The sequence below is a fragment of the Hesperophylax consimilis genome, chromosome 17 (assembly GCF_061612785.1).
Source record: "Hesperophylax consimilis isolate HC1 chromosome 17, BYU_Hcon_1.0, whole genome shotgun sequence".
In the NCBI taxonomy this organism is placed as follows: Eukaryota; Metazoa; Arthropoda; class Insecta; order Trichoptera; family Limnephilidae; genus Hesperophylax; species Hesperophylax consimilis.
This window is the reverse complement of record NC_142852.1, coordinates 1,711,605-1,725,454: the sequence shown is the minus strand read 5'-3', so window position 1 is coordinate 1,725,454 and position 13,850 is coordinate 1,711,605. Positions and strand designations below refer to the sequence as shown.

At 42.3% G+C, this 13,850-nt stretch overlaps 1 protein-coding gene across 2 annotated transcripts in view; it reads left to right on the top strand.

Annotated features, from left to right (window-relative positions):
• Window positions 1-13,850, top strand: part of LOC149415743 (la-related protein 1-like) — an 85,149-nt gene that overhangs the window by 65,199 nt on the left and 6,100 nt on the right. For both annotated transcript variants that reach the window (XM_089641476.1, XM_089641477.1), the window contains 11 exons: window positions 931-1,100; window positions 1,726-1,960; window positions 4,025-4,141; window positions 4,989-5,083; window positions 5,609-5,877; window positions 7,240-7,348; window positions 8,093-8,238; window positions 8,791-9,058; window positions 10,698-10,804; window positions 11,695-11,868; window positions 13,584-13,708. In XM_089641476.1, the coding sequence (XP_089497602.1) occupies window positions 931-1,100; window positions 1,726-1,960; window positions 4,025-4,141; window positions 4,989-5,083; window positions 5,609-5,877; window positions 7,240-7,348; window positions 8,093-8,238; window positions 8,791-9,058; window positions 10,698-10,804; window positions 11,695-11,868; window positions 13,584-13,660 (1,767 nt within the window). In that variant the 3' untranslated portion in view covers window positions 13,661-13,708. The remainder of the gene's footprint in view (window positions 1-930; window positions 1,101-1,725; window positions 1,961-4,024; window positions 4,142-4,988; window positions 5,084-5,608; window positions 5,878-7,239; window positions 7,349-8,092; window positions 8,239-8,790; window positions 9,059-10,697; window positions 10,805-11,694; window positions 11,869-13,583; window positions 13,709-13,850) is intronic.

Below are 13,850 nucleotides of genomic sequence, written 5' to 3'. Positions count from 1 at the left end.
GGGCCCCTCAAGGGAAGAGTCCACCAGGGTGGTCCCATCTCTCCTCTCCACTTCCTCTTGGTTCCTCAAAGGCCCCAAGAGGGATGAGTCCACCGAGGCGGCCTCAACTCCTCCTTCCACTCCCCCTAGGTTCCTTAAAGGTCCCTCGTCAGTGTTGTTTTGGTTTTTGTTTTTACAGTCCATATTTGGTCCCACGAGTATCTAGGGAAATAAAAGGTCCACCCCAGCAGAGCCCCGAATGCTGGGGTAAGGTCTGTATACTCCGAGATGCGACCTTGTGTCTCGGAGGAACCGTTCGTGACACTGTTCCCCAGTGTCATTCAGCCCTGAGCACGGTATCTCACACCTTAGCTTGGGATGGCTATTGCAGGTCGTGTTTCCACTCCCTGAGCGATGGGTTCGCCACACTCCCTCGCCACACTCCCTAATCCATGTCTTTGTAAGACATGGATTTTATGCATAGCACAAAGGATAACAAATTGAAAACATCTCCCGAGTTAAAATATTTGCCGCCGACGGGAATTGAACCCGCACCCTCTGATGTCTGGTCAGGTGCTCTGGACCATTGAGCTACGTCGACTTATTCCCAAACCTGCCAAATAATTAACGAATTTCGAATTTCTGTAAATATTTCTTTGACGAAAATTTCGAATTATCGGGGTTTGAATTAACGGTATTCCACTGTAATGAAGGTTTTAATGTATTTGCCCTAGTATGGTTATTTTCCACGTGACAGAAAGTCACTTGTTAAAAAGAAGCGCTGGGAACAGAACTTTTAGAATTGAAGAATACCAAATTCCTAAGATATCAGTCATCAAAATGTTGATGCACTGCAGTTCGAATTGTGAATTGTACTGAATCACACGCTTTGAAAGCTCTTGCAACAGTAGTTGGCTGTTGTGTATTAAAAGTTGTTTGTGTTGTCTCCAGGTGACCAGACGTCCCAAGGGCGGCAGCAAGGAGCGCAGTGCGGAACGCAGCCAGGAGCGCACCGCCCCCGCACCCCCTGGCCCCGACAGCCGCGAGGAACTGGATTTTCAGTTTGACGAGGAGTTGGAGACGGCCCTGCCACCCCCTCGACAGAACACCTTCTCGGAATGGTAATGCACACATAATCATTATATTTATATTGCCCTATTATACAATAACATCTTACAGTGATGTTGATTTCTTCTTTCGTATGGTGGGGGTCTAGGCTCTAGGGTGTTGCCCTGTGGACCTCTTCAATCCCGTCGTGCCGGGGATTCAGTGTAGTGGACATTCATTGACCTCGTGTTCAGTTGTCTTCTCCGCACCGTTTTCACAAATCGCTGACCCTTTAAGGCACCACCAATGCATCTTGTGGGCACAGCAGCTGCGGGAGGATCTTATCCTATTGATGGAGGAGCAGAGTTTAGGAGGCAGTGAGAAGTCAGGCTGTCTCTCGATGGGGTCGTGTACGAGATGGGCATTTCTCAAGTTTTCACCTAGTGGTGGGAATATTCCCGAAATAAGGAATTTTCATCTAAATGGTGAAATAACTGGTGCAGGTAGTTGTACGAAGTTACCGAGGGAACATAACATTAGTAAATCCACAGTATCTGATTTGAGAGGTAAAAAAAAACTGAATACCGCACAAGAGTCTGAACTGCTCCCAACCGTCTGTAGCCAGTGAGACTATGGCATCCCCAATTGGGGTATGTTTGGTACTGTACTGTATTGTATTGATAAATGTCTGTATTCTAGGTCTGACGGAGAGGAATCCGACTGCGACTTCACGGATCGCGACATCAACAAGCTGGTGATCGTGACGCAGACGGGCGCGGCGCGGGGCCCGACGGCGCCCGGCAAGCACGAGGGCCGCGACCGTCATGGCGGCATTCGCTACGAGTCGCGCGTCAAGATCGGCCGCGACCTCGAGCAGGCCATCAGCGACGGCCTGTTCTTCTACGAGGAGGACCTCTGGACCCACACAGACACTGTAAGACACTGCAGCGTTTACTTCACCTAACCTAGCCCAACCCAACCTGACATTACCTAATCTAACTACCCACGAGGCTAACTAAACAACAAGATGATGAACATGGAGTAAGGAAGTAATCAGACTTCCCCTTTAATGTTCTTCAAAGATGTTGATGGTTGGTTTCACTCACAGGAGATATGATTTCACGCACAAGCTTCCATAACATCCAGGTTGGCCACGAAACACACTGAGGGAACTGAATATGTTCACTGCACAGGCCTTCTACCCTGAGTTGATATTAATAACAGCACTGATCACAAATAGATGTTCATCAAACAGGCTCCATCAATAAACTCCTTTGACAGTCACTTTTATTGTTGTAAAATGTCACACAAACACGCGGGTAAAGTCAGATAATGTTAGGTAGTAGGTAAAATAGGATGGGAAAAAGGAAGTTAAAGGAAGATTAATAGTTGCGTCAAGAAGGACGCTATTACAATTTTTTCAGAATAAAGCCACCCTTTGAACCAAGAAATCCTACAAAAGGGATGATTTAAGAAAAAAATAATTAGTAATGTCCTTTTAGGGGTTTTTATGTAGGAAAAGTAAAAATTTATAGTTTTTTTTTTTTCTTTCTTTCTGATCTGCTCCAGTAACAATCATTTGTATTTGTAAATTGAAGATGACCGACTCTGCAGAATTATTTTCCTCCATTTGTATTCTGGGCAATGAGGAGTACATTTGTTGGTTAGTCCCAGAATTTCTATACTGAAATAAATCTCAAATTTTCGTATTATGTAATGGAATCTACGATTACATCGATATTTGGATGTTTCCGTCTTAAAAAAATATCTTAATCCTTGCAAATTCTGCACATAATGCTTCTATTGAAGTCGGGTAAGATTTCTATGTTTATTTTACTGGAATTTCAAAGGAAAGGTGTTCCGGGATACCAGAAACATGAAAATGTTCCCTACCTATGTGTAGAAGAGTCGAGCATGAATGTTGTGTCTGTTTTACCAGTATAGTATAGTGACACATTGTGGAAGTTAATTAATGCTTCCACTACTCTATTTGCAAGGAAGTGTTTCCTAGGATTGGATGCTAAGGGTGTCCATGGAGATTTACAAGTGCGTCGGTGGTGAAGATTCCAACTGTAATCTCAATCATGTCGCCCCTTTCTCTTATTTCTTTTATATTGTCGGTATTTCATACATTCATGCCTTATGGTTTGGCTCGACTGAACATGTTTGTAGTTATCTTGGTGTACAAATAAATAAATCTCTCTCAACTCTGATACAGCGTTTATTGATAAATAAAAAATCGATTTTACAGTCGCAATATTTACGCGTTCACAATTTACAATACTATGGAATGCGGGCGAGACTGGGTCAAATTTTCGTAGCGTGATTGAACGTGGCCGGCGGTGACAGATTGAATACTGACTGCTCGCTGCGTCGGGCTTATTTATACTATACAGCCGGCGGCGACAGTAGGTAGGTGGAATTGTAACTAAATCGGAGCCACTCGCTCAGTCTGGGGCTTTCAGGAACTTTTGGTCGTCAGGAACGCATAGGCGATAGGCTCGAACCTTCTCGCGAGTTGTCGTAATGTGCCAGACCGACTTGCGACGTATTGTCGTAGGTAGGCCGCGTTGTTTATGATTCGAGCTGTCAGTAGTACTCGAAGGTAGGTACTAAGTAGGTCGAGCTGTTTATTACTAATGAGACAATACTGGATCGTTCTCTTCGACGCTACATGTTGACTTGAAAGTATGCTTGTCATTGCGTCCTCATCCTGGAGTAGCTCCATACAAGAAGACATAGATATACCACCACGAATTTTTGTCCAACATTGTGCAAGAATTTCAGTACTTGACTCTTTTTCGCAGCGAGCGCTACGGTACACACATTGAGACATGTTCAAATGAGCGTGAAAAAGAGTAGGTACGAGATGACAATGAATGTGAATGAAGCAATCAGTGCGTGCTGAGACTGAGTTGTGTGATGGTATATGCTCTCTACTTATCCTTGCCGGAATATTCAATGCTTATTTATTAATATTTTCTCATTTTTGTTCCAGGAGAGTGTACGCAGAAGAAGAACGCACACAAACGAAGCGGACAGACGGGACGACGATGACGATGCGCCGTCTGTGCGCGAACAGGAAACACCCCCTCCACCGCCTCCACCATCCTACGTGAGTTTTTCCAAGTGCCGTCGTCCTCCACGCACTGCATACATTATACAACATATAAGTGCCTTTCTAATTGTTTTGAAAGAAAACCATTACAGCCACTGACTTATGTACCTTATGTACTTAGTACCTTTTGGTTCTAACCCATTCAGCACACACGCTCTTTCTCCTAGGTTGCGTATAAACAGGAGGAGAAAACTTCGAGCTGAACCACGAATTACGGAAGAGGAACGAAGCAACCGCCAGTGTCGCGAAACGCTGCTTGTGGTTGCTTCGTTCCTTTCCCATTCGTGGTTCGGCTCGTGGTTTTTTTTTCTACTGTTTATACGCAGCATTATACTGCCGCCTGATAATATATATCGTCATTACATTTGATCAAAATTAAAATTTCATATTGGATCATGTAGCGCTCTCCATCGCATTTCTTGTTTTTTTTCCGACCTACGTATTGCTCGTCGAGTGCCTTATCGCTCCACCTGGAGGCCGTCAAAATTAAGATTTACAATGTCAGGCGAGTTTAAGTGAGACAGAGCGCTGGGCTGTCTGGCAAAATTTGTACATTTGTTTCCATTCATATTTGTATGGAAGACTTTATTCTATAACCCAGAGTAATATGTACAAACCTTCTTACCTTTACTGAATTTAATGAAACGTTATTTCCAAATGATGAAATTCTTTCTTGAGCAGATAAAATCAACAATTTAATCAACCTTTCTGGGGCCTAGGAGTCGAAAATTTGTCATCATGTTCAATGAACAAAATTGCATTCATATCTTCATACGGCTGCAAAACAGTTAGTTGTGCTTATAAAACTTTGGGTGTTTTAATGTTGTTGACTTGATCGTTCCAGTTCAACCGTATGGAAGAACAAGGAGGCGGCAGGAAGGATCCCCGACGCGCCGCACGATTCTACGCTGTCAGCAAAGACCCACACACAGACCTCAGGTAAGAATAATTACTTTCTTTACAACCTTAATAATAGGAATGTATTTAATATGGCTTCCAGAGTGGTAGATGTCACTGTTCCTGTCCATTAGACCGCCATTCAGAATTGAAAAGTCAGTTTTTTTATGGACCTCTTGTATTTGGTAAGTTCGCAGCTGAAAATATCCACCTTGGATAATACGCTATTGTAATTATTGCATAGTCTGTTAAGGCAAGAATTCTGCTTAGAGTTTATTTTGCATTGATCCACCCTGAACAGGACAGAAGAGCGCGTTGAACGCGCAGGTACATTGAATTGAATCTTATTTAGCAACTCTGGGCATTGAATATTATTGTTAACTTATTCAAACAAAAAACGTGGCAGAATGAAACCAACAGAAGCATGCGTTTCATGTAGATAGAATACACAGAGAAGTCTAGGTACCCTACTTAATTTGACTAGCGGAGAGAATACTGTAGTAAGAATTACTTATCTCTGATGATGTATCTCTTGCTTACGATGGTGTATTCTTGGTGACATTGTAGAAGCGGACGCAAGCGCAAGACCCGCCACAGCCTGGACCCCCCCATGGAGCACCACGTTGGGTGGATCATGGACTCGCGCGAGCACCGGCCGCGCACGCACAGCCTCGGCTCCTCGCTGGGCACCTCGCCGGCCGAGTCGCAGGCCGGCAGCTCCTGGGGCAGCACGGGGCGCTCGCTGCCCGCATTCCAGCACCCCAGTCACAGTCTGCTGCGCGAGAACCACTTCACGCAGCAGCTCTATCACAAATACCATTATCGCTGTCTCAAGGGTGAGTTATTACCACACAATTAAAGGTGATTTAGGTATTAGTAATTCGTAAGAAGATTTTATTTTCTCTTTTGTATACCGTCAGATTCATTCACCTTCCCACTTCTCACCACTCGGTTTGTTCCCCTTTTCCTGATGTGCTGGTTTACCAATTTGAATGTCAATAATATAAACCCATGACTAGTGTTCAGTGGTGACCAATAGCGCAGTTGTGGGTTGAATCCGGACCGATGACGATGATGCCAGGTGTACGCGGCGATGACTGCGGTGGAGTGGCCGAAGCGGTATCAGTGAGTCAACACCGGACTCGGGGATGTGTTCAGAGGAGTCCATGGTAATCCGTAGTCCAGGCAGAGCCGGGGCGTAGGTATGGTAGGTCCGTGTAGCGGCGCAGTGGATTGCTGAATTCATGACTGGCGAATTCCTTTCCGCTGTCGCTTATATAGGTGAAAAATGTTCCCGAACATTCTAGTTGCTATGGAAAATATTGCCAAACAAAACTAGGCAACAGCCAAAATTTCCAGAATGTTATGACGGCCTAGGTACACCTTGGCACTTGGCGTAGTGGCGTACCACTATGTTCTTTAATGAGCGTGTTTCGGAAAGGAAAAGCAAATTTTATGTTGGGCGTTACAACTGTACATGGATTTGATTAGAATTTAGAGCGGGAGTATACAGAGAGCGGTCAGAGTTCTGCGTTCTAGTGACCGTTGACCGCTCAAGAGTTCCAAAGCACACAAGCGGCGATCAAATTCTCGCGTTCTAGTTTCGTTTGGGTCTTTGCATATGCAACATGTCACTAGAAAGTTCATCATCCGATGAAGAATTATTGCTCTTGTGGAGCTTAGCAGCTTCTAAAAAGAAAAGGAAGTATTGGGTGCACCCAATCAACACAACGCGAGAAGAACAAGGCGAATTTACGAATAATAAAATTTACTTAATTTAAATTAACTAGTAGCAATTTCAAACCAAGCTTCGGCTTTTTTGTCGCGGTTTTTATAATTTACATCACTTAAATCGTATAATAAACTCCTTTCCCTAACCAATTCAATTAACTTTTCCGTGTTTGTAACCTCAGACATCGCGGCGTTCTCTGCCTCGGCGGGAAAAGAACTCTCAGAACGCGACGTTCCGTTTCGACCGCCGCGGTCTGACTGCCCGCTGTGTGCGTTGTTGTTATAGTATCAGTACATTATAATGAACGTGGAACTCGGAACTCCTGACCGCTCTCTGTGTGCTCCCGCTCTTATCTTCAAATGTACACATATTTAATAATTTTGGACGTGCTAGTGGAAGTGGACTGATCCCCCGTATTGTGGAAAAAGGACATAATTATAAGTTGTTGTGTGTTTTTTTATTTCAGAACGCAAAAGGCTGGGCATCGGCCAGTCGCAGGAGATGAACACCCTCTTCAGGTTCTGGTCTTTCTTCCTCAGAGACAACTTCAACAAGACCATGTACAGCGAATTCAAGTATGTTTCTTTTTGTTTTTTTCCTGGTTAGAGTGTCAATGTTGATTGTCAATGGAACTGGTGTTTCTTCGTTGTTTGGTGGCTTCGGTTCTTGTTTCGGCTCAAACCGAAACTTATTCAATCCTCCGATGAACGACTCGGTCCGGACAGTGGCGGCTCGTGACTTTTGGGTGTACTATAGTGCTTAAATTACAATCCGTGTGGCGCACGGCCAAACTAAAATTACCTGTAAATATTTATACAAAAAATCGAGAATTTTAGCTACAACATCAATAATGCCATTTTTTGTAATATTACATCCAAAAGTCTCGAGCTGCCACTGGGTCTGGCCAGACCTCTTCGATTTCAAAAGGTCTGGCCAGACCCTTTCGATTTTAAAAGGTCTGGCCAGACCTCTTCGATTTTTAAAAGGTCTGGCCAGACCTCTTCGATTTTAAAAGGTCTGGCCAGACCTTTTCGATTTAAAAGTTGTGGTACTTTTTTCTGGCTTTCAAAAACGGTTTCATGACTTCCTTAAAGTCGGTTTGGCATAAGCAAAGGGCGCAGAAACACGTCACACATGTTTGGCCGAAACTCGATTATTAGCATAAACTGGCTGAAACTTCAGTCGGTCTCTACTTCTTTATTGCGTAGCTCTAAATTATTAATTTACCTCGGTTTAAAAATTATTATTATTCCTCTATTGTTTATTTCTAAGAGTTGCATGGTATTGTAGTCTGATGGTCTGTGCGTGTGTTGTAATAGATCCCTGGCCCTGGAGGACGCGGGAGACGGATACCGCTACGGGCTGGAGTGCCTGTTCCGCTTCTTCAGCTACGGCCTGGAGAAGAAGTTCCGCCCGCACCTCTACCAGGACTTCCAGACGGAGACCATCGCCGACTACGAGAAGGGTGAGTTCCCACCAACCAACATACAACCCTCTTTCTTTCATTACTCTGGCAACACCGATTTTAAAACAAATTAAATGTGAGGTTATGATACAAAAAACCTTTTTGCTTATTTATGCAAGTTTCTACAACATGCGTATTTTTATTTTGGATTAGATTAGAAATATTCCCAGATGACATTAATTTTCAAATAGATTGGCTGTTTTTAAATGTGCAGCAAAATAAAATACGGTTTATGAAAGGCTCTCTCTTCGTGCAATTAAAAATAAAAAGTTTTCAAAGACGCTTACCGGTTTTCGTTTCATATAAATATTTGCAAACCTGGACAAATATTTATTAAATGCTAAATGTTATTTCATAGATTTATTTAAAATATTTCAGGAGTGTCTATGGTATACTTTTAAATGCAAATACAAAACATGATCTTCTCTCTTTCTAATACTGTTTAAATCATATATCTTACTGTCTTTGTTTCCAACGTGGGGTAGTTATAAAAATGATATATTATTTGCCATAAATAAATATGCTAATGTGTACGTATGTCGTTGGTTTCAGGTCAACTGTACGGCCTGGAAAAGTTTTGGGCCTTCCAGAAGTACTACAAGCACGCGGCCAGCCTGCAGGTCGAGCCCCGACTCCTCGAGCACCTCAGCAAGTTCAGCACGGTGGAGGACTTCAGGGTTGTGGAGCCGCAGCTGAACGAGCTGCTGGGCCGCGCGCGCAAGGAGGCCGGCCGTCCGCAGCCGCGACGCACGCCCGGCCCGCAGCGCACAAGATCTGTGTCCGAGTCGGATAACGCCGTGCTGCCCGTGTCACACGATAGGTACGTTATACTGATGAATATCAATAGTTGGAGCAGGTGGAAGAGTTTGTGTATTTGGGAAGCATGTTTACCAGAGACAGAAAGAAGGATAAATGGGTTCAGGTTTTTGAATATTTTTTACTAAAAAGTCCCAACGACATGGTGAATTTTATTGGAATTTCAGAATGCTCCCAACATATCTAAAATGTGCCACATATTGCTTATTTTTAGAGTTGTTAAAATTAATACTATTTTAGAAACTAGATTAAATTGTCTTTGATATATTTGCGTTTGAAAAAAACATTGATCTTTTCAAAAAATACATTTTTAATATCAAACAAGAAAATTTTCACGAAACACTTACCAGGACATTTTGACTTGGAACGTCCATAATTTTGAAAGAATTCGATATTTATAAAAAACATATTGCTTTTGTGTGGGTAATGAGTAATAAAACTGTAACTTCATTTTTTATGCCTTTTATACAATAAAAAATATAAATAATTTTTCAACTTTCAACTGTCAATGAAGAATTCCTGCCAATTCGTAATCATGCACTGTGACAATTTAAAAAAAAATTATCCCGTAATAATGTATAAATATTTGATACAAACTGTGAACAATAGTTATTTGTCTTTCCAATGACGAACATATCACATATCTACGCATGTAGCGCCCTTCGTGGCAGCCAGACGCGTCCTTCAACTGCTTTGTGTTTTTTTTTTGTATTTTCAAGGGAAATGAGGCAACATCCCTTATTATTTATTTTATTTTTAAAATCAGTCAATCGACATTTTAAATTAACTGAACAATTAGTAATCAGAACTTTATTGTAATGTGATTAGAGTGCAGTGTGTTAAAAATGAATAATGGAAAATACTGCTAAAAAATATTCGAAATTCGCTGAGGTTGAACTTGGGACGAGGATTGGTAACTGTAGGTACGCCAGATGTTTTCAACGGAATTCTTGGAAACTCTGAAGGCCCTAACAAGTGTTTCGTTAAGCCCAGGGTAATTTATTATCCCTACTGTCGCCTTTTATTGCGGGCACATTGCACCACTAACCCAATCACCAGGAACAAGATTACACGGAGATGAATGATGGACTTGTCGATCGTCACAGCGGTGCTGCCAAGGTCTGTTATCTATGTGAGGATACTGTGTCAGCGCTTAATTAGCAGCAGACACATACCTGGACGGATGACGAACCTCGTGTTGGCACTGTTGGTGGACTCTCTCGCTGCAGCAGCTGGTCCAGTTTCTTCACCACCTAAGATTCTTGCTGCAGAGTCTCCATCTTCTATCTTTGTGTCACCTGTTCCTGTACTATTTTATTTAACTTAATTTCACTTTATTTTTGTAATACCTGCATCAACTGTAAAGGTGATATCTCACAAAAGCGGCGCTATACAAAATTGTCCAATAAATAAATACATAGTATAGAAAAAAATATAAAAAATAATTTTATAATGTATGTTCGCCCCGGTCAGATCTGTCCTCTAGAGGCTCTAATGGAATATGATGTTTGTGGCTAGTAATGTCCTTCCGAGGACTGAATGCGATTGGCACTTGTAAAGAATTGACCAAAGAAGCGACGCTAGCAGTCCACATTACGGAAAAGTGTTGAATATAGCGTTTGAATATTGTCTTGTTGTTTCAGACTGGGCACATCCTGGGGCAGCGGGCCTGCCCAGATCCGGGCCCAGACTCGCGCCCGGGCCGAATCCTTTGGCTCGGGCCTTCGCAAGGAAGCTGAACATGGCACCGGTGAGTTACCATACATTTTTTCATTAATTCAACAATGAAGCTGTAACCCTGACACAAATAATATCCCTCAGTTATGTGGAGTCTTTTTGATGAGAGGAAGGAGTGAATATGGGTTGTCACATGTAATTATGGATAATAATCTTGTTCAAAGATATTGTGGGGTGTGAATTCACCAATAAAAACTCACTTGTTCTCAAATAATACAATATGAAAATTTAATTTGATTGCAGTACAAGAATGTATCTAAAATAATTGCTGTACTAAAGGCAAGTGAGAGAAAATGTAATTCATTACAGATGAATTTCTATTAAAGTACGCAATTTACAGAGGTCGCTCTGCGATCGTAAACTTCATTCGCGTTCTGTCGGTTTCAGTTTGTCTCCGATATTAATCGTCAGGTTCCTCTTGTGTAGGTTTAAACGAACGAAAGTATAAATAGTAGTGGTCCCAAGTGAGATCCTTGTGGAACACTGAAAGGTTGATTTGTCAGATATATGCAATGTTATTAAAGAAAGGTGTGTTTAGAGACCTACATTTTGAACTGTAGAAACGGCAACAATTATTATTATTTTATAGTGATTTATTTTTGAGTTATTATGCCGTGTTGCACATCCTTCTTTAGCCAACGTTTCGGACGGCTGTGAAAATCTCAATATTATACATTACATGGTTTGTAACTGAGTGTTCCAAAGCTATGTATTTCCGTTGGGGTGTTGCAGGTTCAATCCTCTGTTAGCCAAGTCTTCCATAATTGCACAAGTAACACTTACCCACTGCGACAATGACAAGCGGGGCAATATTCCAATATTGTCAGCTTATTCGAAACCCGGGTACGTTTGTCTTTCGATTTAATATAAATAAGATTGTGACCATTTTGTGTGTTCCCCCAGGAGTGTGGAGGCAACAGCAACAGCAGCCATCCACTGACGCGTCCAAGGAGCGAGCACCGGAGCAGCGGGGACAGGGGCCCAAGACAGGCCCGACCGGCCCGCCACGACCTCGCGACGGGGCCAAACCCTCCAAACCGAGGGCGCCCAAGCCAAGGGAGAACAAGGAGACAACAGGTACGCACTTGACTAGCATACGTAAAGCCATTACGAGGAACTGATCACTTATAGTTACACCAAGCAAAACAATGGAAGATTTCAATCCCTTTTGAACATAATCAATCAGATATGATTGGGTCTTTGAAATGTTAAATTCGACAAGGTTATTCTTACCCCAAGAGGTAACCGTCCATTCTCTGCTTCAAAGCCCCAACTGTTGGGGGTATAGTATGCAGGGATAGACGCTTACCTCATCGACCAAGCATACTATTGGGTGTCATGTTGAATAAAATGAAGATGGTTATATTTCACGCAATTTATGTTTATTGAGTTAACGTAACATATTCACACGACACTAAAATCAGAAGATAAATAGGCGAATCACGCACGCTAGCGGCTAGCTCAGACCAGTACCCAACAGGGAATGGCGGCCACAGGAACTTCTACTCAGTAGGTAAGTAGGGCGCTGCTTTCGTCGGGGATACCATAGGAGAAAAATAGTATTCTGTGGCTAGTGAATGCGCGCGTGGTGATTGCCTATAGGGGCTTGTCAAACAAAAAGCTATCATGGAATGTACTGTCGTCCGCGTAGCAGTGAATTGATGCACACGGCAAAATTGATGTGCAACAAAAACTAAGTCGAAGACCGGAGAAAAATTATCGGTCCAATCCTTCCCAATCTCAACGTTTCTGTTATTAACATTATGTAGTTGAATTGGAAGTCCTTTGCCGTCATCTAAACTGCTCAAAGAACTGCATTCAATTCCGCCGTTAATGGAACAAAACCGCATGAAGAATTGTTTCTCTCGAGTCAACTCATTATTTGAACCTTTTCGTCTTTATTGACAAAATTGAGTAATTTTGCCAGCGGCAAATCGTTATTTACAGGAAGCCATATTACCGCAAATAAAATTACAGGTATAGCTGTGATAATTATGTTTTCTATAAGAAGGGATTGCATTGAAAGAATAAAAGAAAGTAAAGTTAACAATATTTATTAATTAATAATTTAGAAACATGAGACTCAATAATTTTTATTAATGGTTATAATAAACTGAAGGCCGTGTGCTAGGTCGAAGATCGCTAGCGACTTGGAATTTAGTTGTAACATTATGAATTACGCAAAAGTGACATAAAATGCCAGGAGATCAACTAACCTGTGATAAAGTATAGGGCGCCATGCGGAGATGATTAATCTCTACAAAATTTAGTAGTAATTTTAAGAAGACAGTGTCCAGTCAAATAAAAGTGAAATTAACTAACGCGACCGCTTCCGTCCGAGATCGCACGTCCAGTCCTTCCAGAATGTCTTCTCCAGCCGCTTGCCTGCTTGAAACTGAAGTTCCCGTTGCAGGCCAAAAACCCATCCTCTCGTGTTCAAGTCTTCTTCTTTTAATTTACGACGCCAGAGCGGCGTTAACAGCATGGTGTTGGTGTCGCCAGCCAGCAGAGATAAACGTAACAGTTCTATCTTGCAGGCGAGGCAAATATAACTGTTACATAGTTGAACTTGTGAGCACTTATGTTAGTTGAACTTCTGTGAGCATTAATTTCCTTATGTTGGATGCATATGTAAACGCTCATGTGAGTAACTCGTTTGCACAGACAGACTGAACAACAGCAACGGGTGGCGGGGCGTAGCTTGTTCTAAATAAATAAATATGATATTTATGGAAAAAGGTCAGCATTTAAAAGCCAATCTATAACTCTCTGGTGTTTGTTTGTGTTTCTAGTGGCAGCGGGAAGTGGCGGTAGTGGCGTAAAGGCGGTTGCGACGCCAGCGCCGGCCGCCAAGGAGGGCGCCAAGTGACTTTGCAGTAAAGCGGACCTACCCTCAACGCATGCATCACGCTTAAAGGTAACAAACACCTATCATTATTATAACACTTATCATTTTCAATCAACAATTACTGCTTATTATGTTTTTTTTACATATTGACTAGTACTAGTACATATTGAATTATTTAGTGTGTTGGAAATAAACCGATGTGGCTCAGTGG